The sequence below is a fragment of the Dicentrarchus labrax genome, unplaced genomic scaffold (assembly GCF_905237075.1).
Source record: "Dicentrarchus labrax unplaced genomic scaffold, dlabrax2021, whole genome shotgun sequence".
Taxonomy (NCBI): Eukaryota; Metazoa; Chordata; class Actinopteri; family Moronidae; genus Dicentrarchus; species Dicentrarchus labrax.
The window spans coordinates 468,440-490,308 of NW_026136706.1; the positions used below are offsets into that span (position 1 = coordinate 468,440).

At 40.1% G+C, this 21,869-nt stretch overlaps 2 protein-coding genes across 4 annotated transcripts in view; both read right to left on the reverse strand.

Moving 5' to 3' along the window:
• LOC127365076 (uncharacterized) overlaps positions 1-21,869 on the reverse strand; it is an 80,994-nt gene that overhangs the window by 18,650 nt on the left and 40,475 nt on the right. The window lies entirely within an intron of this gene.
• arhgap15 (Rho GTPase activating protein 15) lies at positions 148-17,387 on the reverse strand. Of its 3 annotated transcripts, XM_051402763.1 has the most exons (14): positions 17,264-17,365; positions 12,612-12,786; positions 12,422-12,496; positions 12,151-12,294; positions 11,376-11,468; positions 9,999-10,097; positions 9,624-9,759; positions 9,205-9,339; positions 8,748-8,846; positions 3,685-3,762; positions 2,896-3,030; positions 2,506-2,611; positions 1,343-1,537; positions 148-516 (listed from the first exon to the last, which is right to left on the reverse strand). In XM_051402763.1, the coding sequence occupies exons 1-13, from the start codon at positions 17,275-17,277 to the stop codon at positions 1,354-1,356; spliced, it is 1,473 nt and encodes a 490-aa protein (XP_051258723.1). In that variant the 5' UTR covers positions 17,278-17,365; the 3' UTR covers positions 148-516; positions 1,343-1,353. The 3 variants fall into 3 exon arrangements, with proteins under 3 accessions (XP_051258723.1, XP_051258724.1, XP_051258722.1); XM_051402764.1 differs by lacking the exon at positions 148-516 and having other exon boundaries at positions 1,215-1,537; positions 11,376-11,465; positions 17,264-17,387; XM_051402762.1 differs by lacking the exon at positions 148-516 and having other exon boundaries at positions 1,215-1,537; positions 17,264-17,387.

A 21,869-nucleotide genomic window follows, 5' to 3' on the forward strand; every position in this document is an offset into this window, starting at 1 on the left:
ATTATTATTATTATTACATTTTAAAGCTAGAACATAAACGTATGGATGGGAAACAGGAAATGGATGCTGTTGAATACGTCATTTTATCTGCTGTATTTATGGTCAAATACACTCCACCCCCTTTATTAAAAATTAAAAAAGACTAAATGAGCTATTTATCCATGGTTTATAACACATAGTCAGCAGTTTTAGGGACATTTATATTAACAATCTTTACAATGTGTTATAAAAAAATTTCAACTGTTGACGCTACTGAACGAATCTTGAGGCGTGTTATGAAACAGAGTCCGCCTGTTAAGGAGCCAGGATGTTGGTGGAGCAGGTCTCTGTGAAGATGTAGACACAACAGTCTCTGGTTCCCTTTGGACTGTTCCGTTTGGTCCAAAGCCTTAAATCCAAGCTGGGCCAGCATGGCACCTGCTGTTGATGTGCTGGTCCTGCTGATCTGGCTGGGTCCACTGCTCGCACATCCAAAACCCCACGCTTCCTTTTCTGAAGACTGTAGACTGGTTCTGTCTGTAATACGTGTTTCAGCAATAAAACCGAAAACAGATTAAAATAAAAACAGAGAATCTGAATGTGCAGCGATTGTCAAATCCACTCAGATATCATCAAAAAGTACAGATTAAAAAAAGTTTGAATGAGGTACTGCCGTTGCTATAGCAACAGTATACCATTGTACATGTTGTATATTTCAATCAGAAGTGCCAATTAAGGGAACAACTTCTTTAAGCAGCCTAGTTGGGATCGGGTCTAACAGACAGGTTGATGGCTTCGATGAAGAAATGATTGAAGTTAACTGATGAAGATCGATAGCAGAAAAACAGTCTAAATATACATCTAAGTTTACATTGACAGAAGTCCCTGAACTTGGAGAGCCACTGATAACTGTTGATGGCAGTTGGTGATTAATTTTTTCTCTAATAGTAATAATTTTATTATAGAAGAAGCTCATGAAGTCATTGCTACTTAAGTTTATGGGGATATGTGGCTCGATAGAGCTGTGACTCTCTGTCAGCCTGGCTACAGTGCTGAAGAGGAACCTAGGGTTGTTCTTATTTTCTTTTCTTCTATTCTATATATTGTTGTTTCAAATTTTAAAGAAACATTTTTCATCTACATTCAAACCAAACGCATGTCCTTTTCAAAATTAGGGTTGGCAGGGAACTCATTAATTAATTAGTGATCGGTTTGTGTTCATTTAAAAAAAACGCTTCTCTTAACAAACTTTATTCTTATCAGAAATCATCAGTTTATTTTTACAGTCCAGTGATTTCTGTTATAACAATATTATTTTTAGCTTTAATGTGTAAATACGAGTCCGTCAGATGATCAGGTTCACCTCAGGACACTTCACTTCCTGTCCAGGTTGAAGATTTGTCGGCTCTCGATGAGGATGAACTCCACGATCTGGTTCTGGTAGACCATGTTGAATGCCATGTTACCTGCATCCAGCTCAGGCCACATCAGCGTTGGGCCAAACACAATGCCAATGCCCTGAGTGGACATCAGGTTCTTCCTGGAGAAGGCCAGAACTCTAAAGAAAAGCAAAAAGAACAAGGTCAGGGAAAAAGATCAAAGTGCTCCATGTTCTAAAAATCAGGACTTACAAAGAGATCAACAAATAACCTGTAGAATAAATAAGGTACAAAAATGCAGATAATAACAATAAAAACTTTGTGCCATGTTACTACAAATTGTTAATCTGAATGATTGCTGCTGCAACGAAGCTGCTTTTATTCCACTTTGTTCTGCATGTTGGGACTATAGACCTCCATCAAGAAGAAGAAGCTGAAGTTCACTGTGCAGACGGTAAACAGCTGTAACTGTCTGCTGTACAGAGAAACTCAGTGATCAGTGAATTCTGTTCTTTACAGAGAGGTTTCCAAAACAGGACACCAAAGAAAAGGATACAATTGATAAAAGCATGATAGAACAAACTCATCATGGTTTTTGTCAATGTGGAAATAGTTTCCTCTGACAAAACAAATGCTGGTTCCCCTTTTTGCACACGGCTTCACAACTTCACTTCACAAGCTCACAACTTCACAATGTGACATTTACGTTCATGTCATTTACATTTGAGTTTCTTTAAAAAGTTGTGTTTCAAAATCATTTTGATGTGTGGTGGCAATTTTGTTAAATAAAGCTAAGAAAACTTTCTTTAAGTTTATTCAGCATCTATAGATGGATTCAACAGCAACATCCAGTTCACTAAGAGTCACAGGTGGACTATCCTCTCTCTCTCTCTCTCTCTCTCTCTCTCTCTCTCTCTCTCTCTCTCTCTCTCTCTCGTTCGTTTCTGGGGACATGGCCTCAGTGACTACTGTACAAAAACACAACTTTAGTGATTTTGTTCAATCTGGATATTTGATTTAATAACTTGGTGATTTATGGAGTTTCCTGATAGACAGATGGCTTTATCTGTTGCAATGCTAACTGCTGCTGCCAGCTTGTATTCTCTCATTTAGTCTTCAGGTGGGGTTTAGATGTATGGCGGCGTACCTGTGTAGGTGACTGAAGAGCAGCTTCATGGTGTCCTGGTTGGGTTTGGGCAGCTCCTGGATCAGTTTCTTCATAGCCTGGACTTTGTGTGTGGGTTCTTTAATCTCTGTTCAGAGAAATGACATCTTGTTTACCACGTAACACGACTGCCATCTTGTGGCAACCAGAGAGAATTACCATTATAAACTTGTGTAAGATTGTAGTTGTTATACTATATATTGTTCAACTTTTAAACCCTAACCCTTGATGTAAAATGTTTTTGTCTTTAACTCTCAGATCTTAAAACCAACAGGGACTGACATTTTCACATAAAGACTTATTTTATCGGGTTTAAATTGGAAGGGACAATGATTTCTAATTAAGACTTTTATTATGTCAGGTCTGACTCACTGATGGCCTCCACAAACGGCTGGAAGAACCTGAAGGGAAACAGCGGCTCTGGCAGCTCACGGAAAAACATCTTGAGGGCTCCGGTGACAACGTGAATGTCCTCCCACTGACTGTGGTCCAGATCCAGGTCCTCTTCTGGGGGGACAGATCAAAACAGGATAATTTAATATTATTTCTAACACATTGGTGACAACAATACAAGGACAACAACAGAGATATAAAATCATAGTCCATAGGGATTCACTTTTTTAGAAAAACTTTTTCTACAATTTAATTCAATTCAATTTTATTTGTATAGCGCCAATTCATAACAGAAGTTATCTCAGGACACTTTTCAAATAAAGCAGGTCTAGACCGAACTCTTTAACATTAATTACAGAGACCCAAAAGTACCACCATGAGCAAGCACTTGGCGACAAGGGCAAGGAAAAACTGCCTGTTAAAAGGCAGAAACCTAGGACAGATCCTCCGGCTCTAGGTGGGTGGTCGTCTGTCTCGACCAGTTGGGGAGAGAGAGAGAGAGACACAATGTTGTGAATATTTAATATTGTAACCCTAATTGTAGTCTGTATTACAGGAGGTAAAACATGTTGACCTTAACCGAGAGCTGTGAGCGATAACCCTTCATCAGGGGGGATTTACTATGAGTGCAATGTGGGAAGAACCTTTTAATAATCAGTATGAACATTTTCTAACTTAGATTATCACCAGTATGTTGATGAAACGTATTTGTTGTATTTCTGTTGTAAATGAGTAGAATTTAACTAATTTGGAGACAGCTTAACAGACCTTGATCAACGATGAAGCGAAGTTTCTGGATGGTGGCCAGATTTCCACTGACTCTGTAGATTCCGTCCACCTCAAGACCTGAAAACACAAACCAGAGTGTAAAGGTCCTCCAGTGACTGACACCAAACACCGTCTGTAGTTTTGATCTCTTTCAGTTAAATGTTTCAGGTGATATCGGTCTTTATTGTTTCTTCGTCTCTTCTTTTTCATGGATCCATGGACAGACTGTGTCATTAAAAATAGACCTTTGCACAACGTCTGCCATCGATTTGTGACGAACCGATGTGAAGCTCAGTGTGGTCGGCATCTCTTGGCTAGTCCAAAAATAGGCAAAGAGGTGGAGTGTGGGTGGAGCTGATGGTGGGCTGAATGACCCTAACCTGGGTTACTGAAAATGAGCCTTTTATATATTTACATTGTCTGTTGTTGAAAACCTGTCTGAAGTGCTGTAGACCCCTGTCTATTTTATGTTTAAACAGGTCTCACATTAGTGGTGGTATCCATTTCTGAAGTACTTTCAGTATTACTCGTGTTTATTGTAGCACTGAATACTGAATGGTGCTCTCAATTATTGAATATTTATTTGTGTTTTCATTAATGATGGGCAAACTTTATTTGCGATTTAATTTGTGATGGACACTGACAGGCCAACTGTCTGGTGGGCGTGGTTAATAAAAGTCCTTCTGCACGCAGCTGATTGCAGTTGCAGTGTGAGTGCCTTTTTTTTTTTAAAGCCATTTATTCTAGCATGTTTCAGGTTTGTTTTTTTTTTTTTTTTTTTTTTAGCATCAGGTTTTTTCTATTTTTATTATTTGATGCTTTTAATTTTGTATCTTTTTATTGTTTAAAACAATCTGCCCCAGTGCAGTTAGTTTTGCAATGTTTTATCTGCTTTACTGTTGGTACTTATTTTAGTGATGGGGGTCTTTTTATTCTTTTAGTTTTGTTTCTCTGACTTTATTTTGCCTTATTGCCTTCTGAAATGTTGTAAATCTGGGTTCTGATCATGTAAGGCACTTTGTTACTTTGTTTTAAAAGTTATAAGTTGTTTTTATTATTATTAGGGCCCGAGCACTGACAGTGCGAAGGCGCTATTGTAATTGAAGGAATTCTTCTTTTTCTTTTTCCTCCTAAACAAACGCATATTTGGAGGCTTTCCCATGCTCGAAAACTCATGAAACGTGGCGCATATGTAAGTCGTGGCGAAAAATTTTGTATTTTATAGAGGTCCCCAATGAGCATGGCAAAATGGCCCCTCGGGCCGATAAACTGTACCACCCGGGGCCCCTTTCACTGATATGCATAAAATTCGGCACACGCGTAGATCTTATCCTGATAAACAAAAAATCCAGTGGGCGCCATATCCCAAAGTTGGCCATTTTGGATTTAGCTGCCATTTCTGGCAATTTGCACACGTTGTATTTGAACTCCTCCACCTAGGCAATTTATTGGATCAACTTCAGATTTAAGCAGTGCAATCTAAAGACATTCATGATTAAAAGTTGTGCTATTTACGACATTCCGTCGAACAGCATTCCCAGTGAGGTGGTGTCCAATTTTGACGATTCGCCATGAAAAAGGCAGTTGTCATAACTTTAGTGTACATGATCCAATCTCAATGAAAGTTTACATGTTTGATAAGAGTCCCACCCTGAACACGTCTGTGACAATATTCAGATATAGTGATAGCTGCCCTACTGGCAACAGGAAATATCACGTTTTATACTTTCAATTCTATTTGTATAGCGCCAATTCATTACAGAAGTTATCTCAGAACACTTTTCAAATAGAGCAGGTCTAGACCGAACTCTTTATAACATTATTTACGGAGACCCAACAGTACCACCATGAGCAAGCACTTGGCGACAAGGGCAAGGAAAAACTGCCTGTTAAAGGGCAGAGAGAGAGAGAGAGAGAGAGAGAGAGAGAGAGAGAGATGCAAAGCAACAGTATTGGCAATGGCAATCTAGCAGGACCATGGCAGGAGGCTCCACCAGGATCGATAAGAACCTGCGAGACGAGAAAGCACAAGAACTCCGGGGAAGAAGTGAAGTTAGTAACATGCATTAATGGGACATGAATGAGTGCAGAAAGAGAGAGGAAGAGAGGAGCTCAGTGCACCATGGGAAATCCCCTGATAGTCTAGGGCTGCGTTTCATTAGTCGTTCAACATGCCCTTGTTCACTTGCCCTTGGCACTTGCCCTCAGGGGAATCCCCGCCGCCATCATAAGTGTTGTTCCAATTGTCTGGAAAACTGAAATGAACTTGGTGAGATGGACCCTCAGAGGGCTGAGGGAGCGAGTGAACAACGATGGTCACTCCGAGGTGGATATCACCCACAATGCATTGCAGTTTACGTCATTGCCGCTATACTGCCGAGTAAGGGCAAGTGCGTTTCATTTAAATCCCCCGCTCCTCCCCTGCCCACTTTCCCTCCACGCTCTAAGTGGCCTCCATGCGACGTATGCTGTCACGTCATACCAAGGGCTGAGGGTAAGTGAACGAGGGGAAGTGGAACTACCAATGAAACGCAGCCCAGGCCTATAGCAGCATAACTAAGGGACGGTTCAGGACTCACCTGATCCAGCCCTAACTATAAGCTTTATCAAAGAGGAATGTCTTAAGCCTACTCTTGAATGTGGAGAGGGTGTCTGCCTCCCGAACCACAACTGGAAGCTGGTTCCACAGGAGAGGAGCTTGGTAACTGAAGGCTCTGGCTCCTGTTCTACTTTTAGAGACTATAGGAACCACAAGTAGCCCAGCATTCAGAGAACGTAGTGTTATAGTGGGGTAATAGGGTACTATGAGCTCTTTAAGATATGAAGGAGCCTGACCATGAAGAGCTTTATAGGTGAGGAGGAGGATTTTAAATTCTATTCTACATTTTACAGGGAGCCAATGCAGAGAAGCTAGTACAGGAGAGATGTGATCTCTTTTTCTAGTTCCTGTCAGTACTCGTGCTGCAGCGTTCTGAATTAATTGGAGCGTTTTAATGGACTTATTGGGGCAACCTGATAATAAAGAGTTGCAGTAATCCAGCCTAGAAGTAACAAATGCATGGATTAGTTTTTCTGCATCTGTCTGTGATAGGATGTGTCTAATTTTTGTAATATTACATAAATGAAAGAAGGCAGTCCTGGAGGTCTGCTTTATGTGGGAGTTAAATGACAAATCCTGATCAAAGATAACTCCAAGATTCCTGACAGTGGTGCTAGAGGCCAAGGTAATGCCATCTAGAGTAACTATATCTGTAGACAGTGAGTCTCTAAGGTTTTTGGGGCCAAGAACAAGAATTTCATTTTTTAAAATTGCAGGTCATCCAGGATTTTATGTCCTTAAGACATGTTTGTAATTTAGATAATTGATTAATTTCATCGGGCTTGATCGATTGATATAACTGCATATCATCTGCATAACAGTGAAAGTTAATGGAGTGATTCCTTATAATCTTGCCTAAAGGTACAGAACCTTGTGGAACTCCATGACTAACTGTAGTATTTATTGAAGATTCATCGTTAACATGAACACACTGAGAACGATCTGATGAGTATGACTTAAACCAGCTTAGTGCGGTTCCTTTAATGCAGATTTGATTCTCAAGTCTCTGTAAAAGAATATCATGGTCAATGGTGTCAAATGCAGCACTAAGATCTAATAATACAAGTACAGAGACAAGTCCATTGTCGGAAGCAATCAGAAGGTCATTATTTAGAGCAGGTCTAGACCGAACTCTTTATAACATTATTTACAGAATAGGACTTTAATGCCAATTTGATGCTCAAGCCTCTGTAATAGAATATGATGGTGTCACTGCACTTGTATTTTTAAATCTTAGTACTGTTCTTGACAAGTCCATTGTCGGAAGCAATCAGAAGGTCATTATTAACTTTAACCAGAGCTGTCTCTGTGCTATGATGAACTCTAAATCCTGACTGAAAATCCTCAAATAAACTATTGTTATGTAGAAAGTCACACAACTCTTTGGCGACTACTTTCTCCAGAATCTTAGAGAGGAAGGGGAGGTTAGAGATTGGTCTATAGTTGGCTAAAACCCCTGGGTCAAGAGTGGGCTTTTTGCAAGAAGGGGTTTAATTACAGCTACTTTAAAGGACTGTGGTACATATCCTGACAATCACGTTCTACTCCTAGCAGGATGATCAGATCCAGCTGAAATTTACTTATAAAATGCAAGACACATCGTTTATATGTGATGAATGCTGTAAGTGGGCGTGTCTGTGGCGTGGCGTGATATAATGCCACAAAACACAAGTTTGCTATAACTTGTACATTGTCCATTGGGCTTCAAACTTCACTTGTCGTCTTGTTATGACGGCACATGACGCGGCTGCAGCACACCCCGTTGGCACGTGGCGAAGCTGCAGCACACCCCGCCATGTGTCAAGTGCGAGGGCCCGTTTATCTGTGCTTGCAGTAGTAGTAATCATCATCATAATAATAATAATAATAATAATAATATTTTGTCATCTGTGAACCATAAAGTTATAGTCTAATCAATGATAAAGTGCTATGAAGACTTTAATTAAATCCAATATTTATAACACTTACTTATTGACTAAATGTAACTTATTTGTGTGGTGACTGAACTCAAGTCTGTTATTTTTTTGGGCCTTTTCATGCCTTTATTGGACAGAGACAGCTGAAGATTGACAGGAAAGGGGGGTAGAGAGAGAGGTGATGACACGCAGCAAAGGACTGCCGGTCGGATTCGAACCCGGGCTGCTGCAGCAACTCTGTATATGGGTTGCCAGCTCTACCGACTGAGCTAACCGGACGCCACAGATTTTTATTTTTGTCATGGTTTAATTTATTCAATGCAAGAGTAAAATTCTTTTACAGTGTGTTATTGTAGTCATTTTATTTATAGTAATATTATTTTATGTGAGATACTATAAAAAAGTGCTCTGTGTAGTGAATGGGTGTGTAAGTGTGTTTTCTCTTCATGCGGTGAAAAATAAATGGTGAATGGTGGTCAGACACAAACATGAGGCCTCAGAGTGACGGACGAAAAAATCATCTGTTCCTCAGCTGGTAGTGAACATACCTCGCTTGTCAACTGCATCCAAACAGATTCGAACAAACTGCGGCACTGTGGTTCCTTCACGCTCACACAGAGTCAACAGATGGCAGCCGAAGATTCGATCTGAGACATTAACATTGATCATTTATGTTACATCACGTTCAATGGCTATTTAAAAAAAAAATGCCTTTCACGTGTTAAAGCCTAAAATTCCTCCAACAGTAACTTCACTGTCACATGTAGATCCTATTTGTTTAACGGAAGCATTAAAGGTTTATAGCTGCCAGTGATGCTGTTTCTTCAAACTTTATTCAAACCTTCCTGACTTTGATGTTGGTTATTAAAATATTCTACATTCATGTCCAATAACGCATTTCAACAGAGCTTCAATGAAGAGCTGTAACAAGATGATACAGAATAAATGTGATACAGTTAGAAGACAACCTTAAAGCTATAAACATATTTTAGACAAAGCAGAAACCTTTAATGAGGCCTTTCTCCTGCAGAGTCTTCATGGATGGACGCCTGATGATAAACTTCTTCAGTCTGTTCTTCACTCCATTCTTGTCGGCGCTGTCGGATGTGCTGTGTTTCAGCTTGGAGCTGCCAAACATGTCTGCAGAAAAAACATGAAATGAAATACAACTTCTATCCATTTGTTTCCAGTCTGTAAATCTGACATTATCAGCTTATAAAAACATTGTAATAAAATTAGTATTATCCAGCTTTCTATAAAGCTACCTAACCCCTCTCACCTCCATCATTATTATCAAAGCACATTTCTTGATAACTGCAGTTTAATGTGATACTGTAAAAATGCCTGATAGGAAGTAGCCAAAACAGTTTAGAAAGCGTTGGTTTGAACAGTAGGTGGATTAATGTGTTGGGTCAGGTACTCACTGATGGAGCGCCTGTGGACCGGGTTGCGCTGCTTGGCGTTTGGGGAGGCGGAGCCATAACCAGGTAGGGAGCTGTGTCTGGGCAGGTACTCTGTACTGTTTGACCTCCGCAGAGGAAGACCTCCGTCTGCTTTAGTCTGAAGAGAAAAAGAGTTGCACCCAGTGACCAAACAGCTTTTATTTCACTGATAATCTCCACCTTTTTCATTCATTTCATTCATTGTATCAGATTTTCAATTTGATATCTCAGTGGACTGAATCTCTGTTGGTTGGACAAAACTACACATTTGAAGTTTGGACTGGACAAACTGGGATGGACATTTGAGACTCCGATTGACAAAAGAAAAAGGCATTCTAAAAGGAAGTGAGTTCTTACTGAAGAGTCAATGGTCTTTCTGATGGCGTCGTACCATTTACTGGCTGTGGAGTAACTGTCAGTCTGGAGGAGGTACTCACTTCCTGTGTTTGTTGTGATCTGCCACAGACGAAAATGACAAGTTGAGTTGGGCACCAACAGAAGAAATAATTAAGTGTATGTGGTAAATGGACTGTACTTATATAGCATCTTTCCAGTCTCCCGACCATTTAAAGCACTTTGCACTACATTTTTACACTTTCGCTGTTATGCAGATGATACCCAGTTATATCCATCGATCAAGCCTGATGAAATTAGTTAGTTAAATTTACAAACATGTCTTCAGGACATGAAAACATGAATGTCCTGCAATTTCCTTATGTTAAACTTGGCCCCAAACACCTCCGAAACTCACTGTCTAATAATATAGTTACTCTAGATGGTATAACCCTGGCCTGGTTATCTTTGATCAGGATATGTCCTTTAACTCCCACATAAAGCAAACTTTTAGGACTGCCTTTTTTCACTTATGTATCATTGCAAGAATCAGACACATCTTGTCACAGACAGATGCATTTGGTCCATGCCATTTGGAGCCTTCAGCTACCAAGCTCCTCTCCTGTGGAACCAGCAATAGATGGAGCCAGGGGTCGAACTGCCCTGGTGACTGCTACCTCCTGAGCTACAGCCATGCTCATAAGGGCCTTATAAGTGGTATAGAATGCTGCAGGGATGTGCTTTTGTAGTCCAACCCTGAAATAAAATTTTCTACAAACAGCCAATGAGATTGTTCTATTGGATTTTGGATTATTGTAGAAAAAAATCTCTGTGGTAAATAAAGGTTTATGATACCGACACATTTTGTTTAGCAAGATAATCTTCACTAATGAACTCCACTTTTGTGATTTTTGAAGGCGATCTCCAGAAGTAAAAAGCTAATGTTGACAAACTACAACAGTCAAATGACTTCACTGCCACTAAACCTCCAACTTGGAATTACATTTTCAATTAAGACAATTAACAAGTTGTAAAGTTTGAGTTAGAAGTTTAAAGAGCACGATTATATACACAGATCGATAGATCAGTCTCACAGGTAACCTCTGTACTCTTAGACGGTTAGCAACCACTTTTTTAAGACTTGTAAAAACATTCACAGAGGGGTATTTACTGACGGCTCTTATGTCGGAGAACAAAACATGTTAACCACAGATCTTATTTCAGACATCCACCCACAACCTCATGAAAGAGAAAGTGAAAATGTCGGCCCTACTCTAAGAGATTTAATCAAAGCCTTATAAAGGCATAAAGCACTCAAAATAAAATCATACTTTCTGACAGTTTCTGAGGTGCTGTGAGAGGTCAGGGTGACCATGTAAAAGCTTTGTATTTGTTTCTTACCTGGAACACATTTTTCCTGCTCGACTTTTCTGTCGTCCACTCGATAAAAGCTCCACACAGCTGAACAACATCTGTCTTACTTCCTGGTTTCTGCTCCAGAAGTCAGAGGTCACACAGCCCAACAAATATTAATAGATTAACACAATAAAAATAAAAATACTACATACATTGGCCTGAACTGTATTCAGGGTTTCTGTACTTTCACCAAGTTAAATTCAAGAATCACTTTAATTGTAATGTAGGTGTACAAGGGCAGAAGATATAGTAGAAATATACACCGATCAGCCGTAACACTGTGAGCACGGCCAGTGAATAACACTGATTATCTGGTTATCAGGGCTTCTGTCAGTGAGTGGGTGGGGGTTGGGGGGGGGGGTTATCAGGCAGAAAGTGAACATTTGGTCCTCAGAGTTGATGTGTTAGAATCAGGAAAAATGGGCAGCGTGAGGATCTGATCCACTTTGACAAGGGCCACATTGTGATGGACGACTGGGTCAGAGCATCTCCAAACCTGCAGCTCTTGTGGGGTGTTCCCGGTCTGCAGAGGTCAGTACCTATCAAAAGTGGTCCAAGCAAGAAACAGAACTGGAGACAGGGTCATGGGGGGCCAAGGCTCATTGATGCATAACATTATGATGACAACCAGGGTGCCCAGGTGGTCATTATGTTATGGCTGATCGGTGTAGTAGAGATACAGTAGAGATATAGAAGAAGATTTACTTTACTATATAATAATATAATATAATAGAGTATATGTAGAAATAGTATTTTCTACCTGGCTGGTTTCTTGTTGTCTCTCTTTATATAACAGCAGCTGGTCTGAGGTCAGAATGCTCCACATCAAAGTCCAGTTCTTCCTCTGCTTCTTACCGCTCTCTGAGATCTTTGCCACATTCAAGTGTTCACCTTTCAACTGCACCTGGTCGCACACATACACACATTATTATAACATTAACAGCACTAAATCATGTTGTAGATGTTTTTACAGTGATGTAGTTGGAGATGTTAGGATTAGGGTTATAATGTTTTGACATTGTTGTACTCACTAGCGGTTCTAAAGTTTCAGATCCTCCAGGGACCAGGACGTTGTGCTGAGACTGGTTCCTGCGATGCCGAGAGATCTAAAGACAGAAAGAACTGAATGACGAAATGAAGTTCGCCATGATGGAGGTTCTGGTCCTATTCACAGGTTTCTGAGGTTAGGGGGTTAGGTGATGGAGGTTCAGGTCTACTCACAGGTTTCTGGGGAAGGTCGGACTCCTGCAGGACCATGGACTTGGACTGACTGAGGCGGTCTCCAGAACTCTGTGAGTTCTTAATGCGGATCTGAACGGCCCCCTGTGCCACAGTGCTGCGCTGTGGAGGTTGAACCAGCGGCGGTTGCTTAGCGGTAGTGCGGAGGTTTGTGATTCTGTGTTCAGATATATTGATCATCAGATTAGTGCTGTGAAACCAACCCAGTCCTACAGCTGTGTGTAAACAGACTCTGGAGGGTCTGAAACATAAAACACAACATCTCCACCAAGCATTGTTTCCTTATATTTCATAGCTGGTTTGAGCAGCCTACAAGTGTTCAGTGTCAGTTCTTGTGTTTGGGATTTGTCATATTCTTCCATAAAAGGTTTCTCACTCTGTACTATCGTCGGGGCGTCTTACATTCACATTGAATTTCTCCTACGGGGATCAATAAAGGTACATTTTATCTTATCTTAGCTCTTTTAAGATTCAACCACACACTGTCAGTGATATTTCAGTCAGTGCCAGAAACCTTCAGCTGGGTATCTGGAGGACCATGGTGGATTTCGAGGTCCGTTTAGAGTCTTTATCCTGTTGTAGAAGCTTTCAGCTGTTTTACAGATACTGTGATGTTTCTTCCAGCATTTGTTGCTATTTAGTGGAATCAGTTCTCCCTAAACTGCCATATGTTAGTCCCATTTCACACTGTGGATACAGTTGTTGCACTCTTCTGCTGCACTGTGGACATCAGGAACTGTCACACAGCTGCTGAGAGAAAGCCCTGGTTGCTAAGTGTTAACACACAGAGTCAGAGTGTTTGGAAAGGCCTGAAACCAGCTGATGGTTCCTGATCACAGCAGTTGACCTGCCTCACGCCTAAAGACCCCATTAAACAATCTGAGACTGCAGAAGGTTGTCAAACTTTTGATTATTTTTTTGATTTTTGTTCAATTTATGAAACAAAACAAAACAAGGCACACATGTTTGCTGCAAATATTGTGTTTAATGTTCCAGACCCTTCAGAGGCTGTTAACATCTTTTAATGAAAACACCACCAAAATCTGTTATTAGTCGACGTGTGGACATACTTTACATACAACTGTATGTAATCAGTCTGTGATAAATATCTGATCAGTATGGGTTCTGATCAAATCATAGACAAACTAAGAAATAAAGTCAAGGTTTTCAGAACTTTTTCATATTCACAGAGTGAATGTGATTATTATTGATTAGTCCCTCCAGGAAGCTGCAACCCTTAATACCCCATCGTTGTATTGTCGGGTTAACCCTAACAGTTCTACTAATTTGACAAATTATTGTAGTTACTTACACAAAATATTGAGCCATACGTCACCAAACTCACTTCCTTGTTTCTAGCAGTTGGGATGAGGCCATTGACCCTCTTTACACTGGCATTTTATTCTCACTGGAACTTTTGATTTTTAATTAAGTATAAAAAAATTTCACTTTCTCCCTCAATTTCATTGCAAAAAAACATTGCAATGTACATTACAATAGTTTTAGAAAAGCTGAAATTAAATCAGACATTTTACCTGGTAAGATCGTCACCGAGAAGAGGATGAGAGGAAAGCTGAAAGCTTTCAGGGACCACCACTCTCCTCTCTATGCTGAGCTGAAACAGCTCAGGAGCTTTCAGCTACAGACTGATCCAGGCCCAAGCCTCACAGTGCTTTGGAGGCTCATTTGTGCCATCAACCATCCGACTCCACAACCACAGCTCCCAGTACCTCCACAACCACAGCTCCCAGTAGCTCCACAACCACAGCACCCAGTACCTCCCACCTCCACAACCACAGCTCCTAGTACTTCCACGACCACCGCACCCAGTACCTCCCACCTACACACAAACGCACACACGCGTGCACACACACACAGTAATACATGTTTTTGTGATCAATAAATCACTCAAAACCCAAACTAAAGAAACATTATTTTCAGACTTCAGCCTATGGGTCTGGGTTCTGGTCTGGGTCTGGTTTAGGGTCTAGATAAGGATACTGGTGGAAGAAAGCAGCCCTGTGTGGACAAACGTTGCGTTAAAGTTGGATCCAAAACAGTCTGGTTCCTGTTTGCAGCTCTGATTGCTTCACTGTGGTTGCACAATATCTGTCCTTCTGTCAGTTGACAGGAAAATATAAAGAGACCAGATTGGTTTGTTTCAGACCTGGAGTCAGTACAGTGTGTGCAAGAGTCTTTGCAGAACCAACATTTACCAAAAGACATAAAAGTGGCACAATTAATCGAAATATGAATCGAAATTGCAACATGATCAAGTGCAATGTCCAAATCACAGAAGCTGCAGTTGTTTGGTAAAATGTGACTAACAGCAGTACATATTGTGCAGCACTACATCAGTGTTATACAGAGACACAGTGCACCGTGATATCACTGAGAGCTAAATAAGTTGGCTGCTGTGGCTCAGAAGGTAGAGCAGGTTGTCCAATAATAGAAAGGTTGGTGGTTTGATCCCTGGCTCCTCCCACCACATGTTGAAGTGTCCTTGAGCAAGATACTGAGTTATAGTGATAGCGCTACCAGATCCAGCTGAAATTCTGTCAGAAGTCCCATAGGATGATGACGATGACATCTTATGAATCTTAAGGTTGATGAGGGGTTTGTTGATATGTACGGGGCTGCTGTTTATTGGTGGCAGTGACATCCTTGTGAAATAAAGTCCTGTTGAGATTGTGTGTCTCTCTCTCTCTCTCTCTCTCTCTCTCTCTCTCTCTCTGTATTGATTGGCTCCATGAGATCAATCTAGTGAGGAGGGGCCCCCTGTTCTGTGTCAGAGTCTTTGATTGGCTTTATGTTTCCATCAAGTTTCTTGATTAAATAAAAACATTCATTGGGGTGCCATTGCTCCATGTGTGAAAATGTAAACTTTGAATAAAGTTGTTTCACTATATGCACTTCAGTTTATTTAAAGCGGTGGTACCCAACCTGGGGTTCAGGAACCCCAGTAGGGGTTGCCAAAGCATTAAAGGAGGTCGCAAGGGTTTTAAGGAGTGTAAGATAACTCTATACATATAAAAATATACACAAAAGGCCTAAATTCAAAGATTGAAGAATATTTTATTGTCATTTACAACAAAGTTGTGGAATGAAATTATCTCCGTATTTTGTTAAAAAAAGAAGAAAACAAAATTAAATGATTAGTTATTTTTAAAGTGTATATTATTCAAGATGCAGTCTATATTCACAGCACCTGCACTCTCTGGTTGTTTGAACCTTTCTACTGCAGGACAAGGCTGTTTATCAAAGAGCTAATAGAACAATATTCAGAAAGAAGAAAACACTGAATTTGTCAAAAAATAATTATAATATAATAAAATATAATATCAGTTATTAAAAATATCAGGAGAACTCATCTCTGATCAAAATTCACAGAAAATAATCTGCTCAAAATTCTTCCAAATTTCTGGTTTTAGACAAACCAAGTTCACTGTTTGGGTTCATTGTACAGTTTATCATTTGTTCTGTATTGTTACTGATATCAATCAATAGAATAGGAAATATACAGAAAATACAGTCAGTTTACTCACTAACAGAAAAGGGCTTCTTGAAGAAAAAGGTTGGGAACAACTGATTCTACGAGTATGAGAGTTCATATGTAAAAATACACACAAGCAGAATCATACATCTAAGAATGGAAAATTAGGGAATTTACAACATTAATAAAACAGAACCGGAGTTCAAGTAAGTAGTTATCAAAGTAAAAAGCTGTTGAATCTTTTCCCAATGAAACTAACAGTGATAATCTAAACTCCTGAACCTGTGGAGGGAGTTTATTCCACAGAAGCAATAAGTTTGAGCAAAATATTTCAATTAAAATGTAAGAACAGTTCAATAACAGCATTTAGACAAATTACACGATGATATTGAACCCAGCTCTGCGTCTGGAGCCAAAACTGCGACATCACAGCAGGTGTGAACTTTATAGATCCTATAAAAACTTCTTGTTGCCATAACGGACTTCAGATATAATGAAAGCCTGTATGAGGATTTTAATCTCTAAATCGGATCGAATAGTTTAGATCTGGCTCTTAATGTTGTACATGTTATGTAAATGCAACAAACTGTTCAGATGAAGACGCTGAAAACATTCATTAATGCAGCAGAGATGAGCTCAGTGAAGTTTACTTTAAAAAAACAACTGACTAACAAACTCTCAGCAGATACATAAAGGGTCACTGCATCCTCAGTTCTGTGAGACAAAACCACTTTACACAACAGTGCATCAAACCTCTAAAAACCTCCTGAACCAACGCAATGACAACTTCAGTAACAGGAAACAAAGAGAAGCTCTTCATACGGAAGCTGAACTTCAGCATGAGGTCTTATCACCTCCTCACAGTGTGTGAACAACAGAATGTGAACTTATCCAGAGGAGCCTCAACTTTAACGCATCACATCTGAAAAAAACACAATCAGCTCATTTAGAGAAAAGTTCAAGCTATTTCATCCATCACACCTCAGTGAGTTCAGGCCTACAGTCGAGTAAATCCAGTAGAAGTAGAACCAGTAATGAGCTAGTAATGATGGCACCTTCAGACACCAACACAAACTGATCACCAACACAGCACCCAACCTTTAATATAGAAATCATCAGAGATCAGTGAGTGTGATCTTACCTTGTACTCGCCATCTCTGTGCCACTGATCACTGAAGACAAGAGGCCCAACTGTTAGAGGAAGTATGATTCATCACGTGGTTCCTTCAAACCAGCCGTCTCTCACAGTACAACTGCTGCAACCTCCCCATTTCCTGAAAGAAAAAAACCTAACCTCATTCTCAGCAGTTTGTCACGTCTGTCAGTGAACCAACGTCTGCAGAGACTCAGTTCGTGCTGCTGGAAACCTGCCACTATTATTGATCTACAGTGACACCCAATCAAATGTAATATTGTAATGTTTAAGAATCAATGGTTGTGAACAGACAGAGGATACAGAGCTAGTGATGATGTATTTCTGTAGTCTAACTCTGAAGTTAGCATTGTCCTGGTTCCTTCCATAAACAGCCAATGAGATTGTTCCACTTGATTTTGGATTATTGCAGAAAATAACTACAAGATGCAAAGTTTGAGTCTGAAAAGGCGAACGAGTGAGTAGATCAGTCTCACCAGCAATATTCACAGGTGGAATATTTTCTGAAGGATCTAATGTTAGAAAAGATAACTGTGATACAAAACAGTGTTAACTGAAACCCCATCAGATATGAAGACATATCTGCCCATCTCCAGAGCCTTCAGGCCACAGGTGGTGGAGTCCCTGTATTACGGTAGACTGATATACTGTACTGCTGTATTGTGAAAGGGTTACGGTAAGTACAAGATGTGACGTCACCACGCTCCCAGTGAGCGCTAGTTGTTGTTGTGTGTGAGCCATGCTGATGAGACGGCAGCACATTGGTCCGCACTTTATTGTTAACTGTTAAATAAATATGCCAAGAGGCTAAAGATAATTTGAGTGTGTTCTACTTCCTCCACACGCAGTAGAGGAGTTAACACAAATTATCTGCAAATGATTTAAAATTGTGTAATTGCTTGATTGATTGTAAATAATAATGACTTTCGCATGGAGTGCAAATGTCCCAAGAGCAATTGTTAATTTCGGCTATGCATCGCCTGTGACTGACAACTGACATAAGCAAAAAATATGTACGTATGCCAGCAATGAAGCTGCCGTGGAGGACCGCACATTCTCACGTTCATTTCACTTTTAGTACATCTGAACGTGAACGTGAAAAATGGTGTATGCACGAATTTTGTGCGTACGCCACGTTAGTACATGAGGCCCCTAGTCTCTGTCCTCTAAAGCTGTTTTAGTGAATTAATTAATATCAGATTATGATTTTGATTTACTTTGGGGGGGTAAGACAGTCATATTAATACTCACATTCCTCGAGGCACTGGCCGAGGAGGTGGAGTAGCAGCCATATATGATTCGGGTGTTTTAATGGACCCTAAACCTAAACTAAATTATAATTATTTTCAAAGCCTTGTTCTTAGTCTTTCTCACCCATCCTGGAAAACACTGCAGGCAGTTCTATTTGTTAGTGTACCGCGCTCCTGGACCGTACTCTGATTTTATATCTGAATTCTCTGAGTTTTTATCAAGTTTAGTCCTTAAATCAGATAAAATCACCTATAATAATTACTTTAATATTCATGTGGATGTTGAAAATGACAGCCTTAGTAACGCATTCATCTCATTAACAGACTCAATTGGCTTCTGTCAGAGTGTAAATAAACAAACTCATTGTTTTAATCACATTCTTGACCTTGTTCTATCATATGGCATTGATATTGAACATTTAATAGTCTTCCCACATAATCCTTTCCTATCTGACCATTATTTAATAACTTTTGGATTCATACTGTTAGATTAGTCTCTAAAAGTAGAACAGGAGCCAGAGCCTTCAGTTACCAAGCTCCTCTCCTGTGGAACCAGCTTCCAGTTGTGGTTCGGGAGGCAGACACCCTCTCCACATTCAAGAGTAGGCTTAAGACGTTCCTCTTTGATAAAGCTTATAGTTAGGGCTGGATCAGGTGAGTCCTGAACCATCCCTTAGTTATGCTGCTATAGGCCTAGACTATCGGGGGATTTCCCATTGTGCACTGAGCTCCTCTCTCTTTCTGCACTCATTCATGTCCCATTAATGCATGTTACTAACTTCACTTCTTCCCCGGAGTTCTTGTGCTTTCTCGTCTCGCAGGTTCTTATCGATCCTGGTGGAGCCTCCTGCCGTGGTCCTGCTAGATTGCCATTGCCAATACTGTTGTTGCTGTGCGTCTCTCTCTCTCTCTCTCTCTCACCCCAACTGGTCGAGGCAGACAACCACCCACCTAGAGCCGAAGGATCTGTCCTAGGTTTCTGCCTTTTAACAGGCAGTTCTTCCTTGCCCTTGTCGCCTAAATTTAAGGAGGAGACTCCTTCAGTGTTTAATTCAATGCCATGTTTGAATTTAACAGAGTCCTATAATAACTTTAGTCCCTCTGAAACTGATAATCTTGTTGATAGTGCTGCAGGCTCACTACGAAGAACATTAGATTCTATCGCTCCTATAAAAAGGAAATTATTAAAACATAGGAAACTAGCACCGTGGTACAACCACCAAACCCGCCAATTAAAGCAAAAAGCTAGGAAATCTGAAAGGAAATGGCGCTCTTCCAAATTATCAGAATATCGCTCAATTTGGCAAGATAATCTTAAAACATATAGAAAGGCCCTCTGTAATGCCAGAGGAGCCTATTACTCAGCACTAATAGAAGAAAATACGAATAACTCTAGGTTCGTCTTCAGCACTGTAGCCAGGCTGACAGAGAGTCACAGCTTTATTGAGCCACATATCCCCATAAAGTTAAGTAGCAACGACTTTATGAGCTTCTTTTATAATAAAATTATTACTATTAGAGAGAAAATGAATCACCAACTGCCATCAACAGTTATCAGTGGCTCTCCAAGTTCAGGAACTTTAACTAATGTAAACTTGGATATATATATTTAGACTGTTTTTCTGCTATCGATCTTCATCAGTTAACTTCAATAATTTCTACATCGAAGCCATCAACCTGTCTGTTGGACCCAATCCCAACTAGGCTGCTTAAAGAAGTCGTACCCTTAATTGGCACTTCTTTACTGGATATGATTAATCTTTCTTTATTATCAGGATATGTACCACAGTCCTTTAAAGTAGCTGTAATTAAACCCCTTCTTAAAAAGCCCACTCTTGACCCAGGGGTTTTAGCCAACTATAGACCAATCTCTAACCTCCCCTTCCTCTCTAAGATTCTGGAGAAAGTAGTCGCCAAAGAGTTGTGTGACTTTTTACATAACAATAGTTTATTTGAGGATTTTCAGTCAGAATTTAGAGTTGATCACAGCACAGAGACAGCACTGGTTAAAGTTAAGAATTACCTTTTAATTGCTTCCGACAATGGACTTGTCAAGAACAGTACTAAGATTTAAAAATACAAGTGCAGTGACACCATCATATTCTATTACAGAGGCTTGAGCATCAAATTGGCATTAAAGGAACCGCACTAAGTCCTATTCTGTAAATAATGTTATAAAGAGTTCGGTCTAGACCTGCTCTATTTGAAAAGTGTCCTGAGATAACTTCTGTTATGAATTGGCACTATACAAATAAAATTTAATTGAAATTTGGTAAATGGACCTGTACTACACTGCCTTTCTAGTCTTCCGACACTCAAAGCGCTTTTACGCCACATTCTCCCTTTCACACACATTCACTCAGCAATGGCAAAGTCCATCGAATAGAAACTAACACATTCATACACATTCACACACCGGAGTTCACAAATTCGGAGTTCAGTCTCTTGCTCAAGGATACTTCGACATGTGGCAGGAGGAGCTGAGGATCGAACCAACAACCTTCCAATTAGTGGATGACCCGCTCTTCCTCTGAGCCACAGCTGCCCGCTGTTTATTTATCATTCTCAGTTTGTACATGTTAACGATGAATCCTCCATAAACACTAAAGTTAGCTGTTTATTTATCAGATTGTTCTTAAAACGTATATGCAATACATCTTTTTACTTTTATTCAAAATACCGGTTCATCTCTTAGTCCAGGCCTGCAACAGTTATTGGTTTTAATTTCAGAGTCATCATTGTAACATTAGTTTAAAGACCTATACGCGTCGACCTCACCATTCAATACATCCGTCTGAACTCACATCTCTCATTTTAGCCCATCAGGACCTGGTCCTCCCTTTGTTCCAGGGTCACCTCTCCTTCCCCGTTAACATTTATTTAATAATAATTAATCTTTTATGGCAAATTCTTAAAACGTTTACACAATATATCTTTCTGTGTTCATTTAAAATACCAATTCACCTCTTAGTCCAGCCAAGAAAAGAAGCCCTGCAACAATTAATAGTTTTATTTCAGAGTCATCATTTTTACATTCGTTTTCAGACGTATATGCGTTGACCTCACCATTCAATGTATCCGTCCACATGCAACCCTCATATCCACAGAGAACTGCTAACCACACTCAGTCGAATCAAACACAAACAGCCAGTATCTACCAGCTCTAAAGAACGCATACAATTCACCTTCCCATTCCCCTCGTACCACGACATAGTTTGTTCAGCGTTCCTCGACCGCAGGTCAAAGCCAGATGGTTACACGCCTCTGATACTTGACCCAGCCCTTAATATAATGCAGTTCGTACAGAAGCTTACCCTAGCTTCAGCCTAGCATCAATTCATCAC